General features: G+C 36.0%; 1 protein-coding gene across 4 annotated transcripts in view; it reads right to left on the bottom strand.

Annotated features, from left to right (window-relative positions):
• The window catches only part of LOC102677565, a 168,165-nt gene that overhangs the window by 2,689 nt on the left and 162,203 nt on the right, over positions 1–3,273 (bottom strand). For 3 of the 4 annotated variants that reach the window (XM_031510326.1, XM_006615363.2, XM_031510327.1), the window contains 3 exons: positions 1,272–1,473; positions 753–1,019; positions 1–545 (listed from right to left, as the gene is read on the bottom strand). In XM_031510326.1, the coding sequence (XP_031366186.1) occupies positions 294–545; positions 753–1,019; positions 1,272–1,473 (721 nt within the window). In that variant the 3' untranslated portion in view covers positions 1–293. Of the gene's footprint in view, positions 546–752; positions 1,020–1,271; positions 1,474–3,273 lie in introns of those variants that run through there. The other variant, XM_006615364.2, reaches the window with a different exon arrangement.

Below are 3,273 nucleotides of genomic sequence, written 5' to 3'. Positions count from 1 at the left end.
CGTGTTTAAAAAAAAAAAATGAAAAAATGAAAAAAAAAAAAAGAAATACAATTTCAAATTATCAATACACCTATTCCCTAAGGTTATCACGTTCGATTTATTGATTCGAACGCACACACGAGTAATAAGATCGTTTGCAAAATTAACAAATTGCGAAACATTGAATCTTTTCGCGTGCTCTTTTCTATATATATAAAAAAAAGATATTATTATTATTATGCTTGAAGAAGCACACGAGTGATAATCACGCCTCTAAATATGATCGGGTTCGCGATCAAACTCGCGTTGCTTTACTAATCGATCGCTTCCCTCAGCGCGGCTAGCTGCTCCTCCCCGAGCTTCACCTTGTCCTGAATCTCCCGACCGTCCACGATCAGCTTCGCCTTCATGTTGATGAAGTGTTGATAATCCGCGAATTCTTCCTCGTTCAGGTACTTGGACAGGATCGTCGACACGTTCACACTGCGCTTGTCAATATTATTCTTCAAAATCTTCGCTTCTTCAAGTTGATCCATCAATTTATCCCTCTTGCTTTCGAGTATTTTCTGTGAATTAAAAAAAAAAGATTGTTAAAAAGATAATTTTAATTTTTTAAATATATATACGATTTAATAGAAATATATTTTTTTCGATAAAAATATATTATTGTATAATAATTTTTGATAAAATACGAACGACCTTGCCTCGCACGCGCGTATTTCTACAAGTTTCCAAAATTAATATTCATGCGTACAAATCTGAATAATACCCACCCTTTCCGCGTGTTCTGCCGGCATTCCGTAGAGAGCGTTCTCAGCTCGAGCTAATCTGCCACTCAGGCCGAGAAGAAGACTCGTGATCTTGCCTACTTCCTCTACATGCAGCCGATACTTGGACGCTTCCGCTGGCCGAGCAACAGCGGAGATCCTTGTTGCGACTCTTGCTCCCAAAGCCTCGTTCACCTCTCCCTCTTCGCGAACTGCTTCCTGTTCGGCTCTTAAGACCACGAGCTTCTTGTCCAGGCTCATCATCAACTCTTCCTGTAAAAAAAATCAAATAAATTTCAGCTCGTTTGTTCGAATATTTTTGTTTGAACGGAATGGAATCTCGTTGAGATCGACTTTCGAGATCGAGTTTTAAAACAATTGTTTCCAATTTCATCGTTAAAGAGATGACGCATTGAATGAAAAGAAAAATAATAAAAAGAATAATATTAGACAATATTGGAACACGAATGCATTCGAGAATGAAATTCTCGATAAAATAAACGTTATCTTGTTGTAATGATATACCTTTTTCTGCCTGAGATCAAGGCTATTGGTTGGAATGATAGGCGGCACATCTTCCTGTCTCGTCAGTCCTTCAACAGTCACGTCACGTGAATATCTCGTGAGAAACCTTGCCTTTCCTTCGGACGTGGTGAAATAAGCGGACGTCGGGGATAGAGGACTGGTTGAATCTGCCGATAACGGAGTCGAAGGTATCGATTCGTGCCTGCAATAATAGTTGTTTTTATTTTTAAGTCGTTCCTCTCGCACCTCATTGGGTATCGACGTAATCTTGGCAATTTTTATGATATCACAACAATCCCCGAATATAAGATTCGCGCGATCGTGGACGACACCGATTGCATAATCCGCAAGCATGACTCACGATTCGATCGATCGGCACGTTTCGAGGAACGAAGGAGGGTATGTCTCGCGAATGATTTACTATTCTGATGTAATCTCAAACGCGTTTCTTGTCACGATGCGATCAACGTCACAAATCATGTCGTTATAGTTTCCGATTCATCAAATGAACGATCGAACGATAAGAGAACTGATATTAGACATGATTTCTCTCACCGATTTCTAACGAAATTTAACGAAGTGATATGTCTCTATCTAGAAAATCTGCGATTATAATTTGCGCTTTCGATCAACCAAATGCCAATTCTTGTAAATTATTTTATTTTATTATTTGAATATGTCATTATCCGAATATTTTAAAATGAAATAACTTTTTCTTACGAATCGATGTGTAACGAGCAAATATAAATAATTGAATATATATTTCAAAATAAATGTTAAAAAATATCCGTAATATCGCTCCATTTCTAGAAATTTTTCTTGAGATCTTTCTTTTTCATGAAAAATTATAGGTATAAAGTTTATAAAAATCGCGCACATTCATCAATTACTACTCAGGGTGTTGATATATTCGTTGAGCTATTCGTTTTTGGAAAAATAATTTCAACTTGTGAAATTTCGCTCAAATTCGCTTCGATATTTGATATTTGATCTTTGCGATAACAATTGAATAACAATTCGAAACAATATCGAACAAAAGATATATCCGGTCAAGATACAACTATTAAACATTCGAAAACTAATAATATTAAAAGAACGACTTTAAAAAAAGAAGAGAAAGTGATAAAAAATAGAAAACTTGATGATTTGCGATGATTCGAAGAACGATCTGGTCGACTTGTTATTATGTCTGATCTGGCTCGCGAGCTCGCTCGGTGAATTAAAAGCGATTAATGAAAAGAGGAAATGGATGCTGTTGCGAATACGATCGCTAAACCTCGTGTGGATTTTGCGCACCGCGATCCAAGAAACCACCCGTGACCACTTTCGAAAGTTTCTGTTCTACCAGGGTGTGGTAAGAAATTCTCTTGCTTGAGTAAGTCAATCTACTTCCAGTCAACGAAACAACGTTTTACCGTTGGAAATTACCAGAGGAAAACGTTGGTTAGACGGAACGATTGTAGGTCGTATATACGCGATGGACGATGAACTCGTGTTCGAGAGAGAAGATCAGTTCGAAGATAGAGTAAATTTTTTACAACATTTGAGATACTTTGGAACTTTCGAATAAAAAGAATAGATAAGAGAGATGACGAAAATACTTGAATGTTTTGTCAATTATCGTTGATCGTACAGTGACGAAGAAAAAAAAATATAATCGAGTGAGAACAAATATAAAAGAAAAAATCAGAAGAAATAAAAATGATCATATCATCAAATCATTCCTACGATTATCAAACAAATCGAAAGTAAAAAAAAAAAAAATCGTGAAAAAAATGATCGAATCGATTAATTCGATTAAATTGAAAATTCATAACTCTGTTGAGGAAGAAAATTGAGAGATTGCTATTTTATATATATATATATATATATATAATACATATATATACTTTTCCGTATCTTTGATCTCCATGCTAGACGTTTGTGTGTTATATTGAAAAATGTGTGACGAAAACCGCGAGGTGAAGAATCGAGCGAAACGATGTCACCGTTCGTTCGTGGC

Source organism: Apis dorsata, unplaced genomic scaffold, assembly GCF_000469605.1.
Source record: "Apis dorsata unplaced genomic scaffold, Apis dorsata 1.3 scaffold_221, whole genome shotgun sequence".
NCBI lineage: Eukaryota > Metazoa > Arthropoda > Insecta > Hymenoptera > Apidae > Apis > Apis dorsata.
Note: the sequence above shows the minus strand (reverse complement) of the source record. Positions and strands in the feature narration are given on the sequence as shown.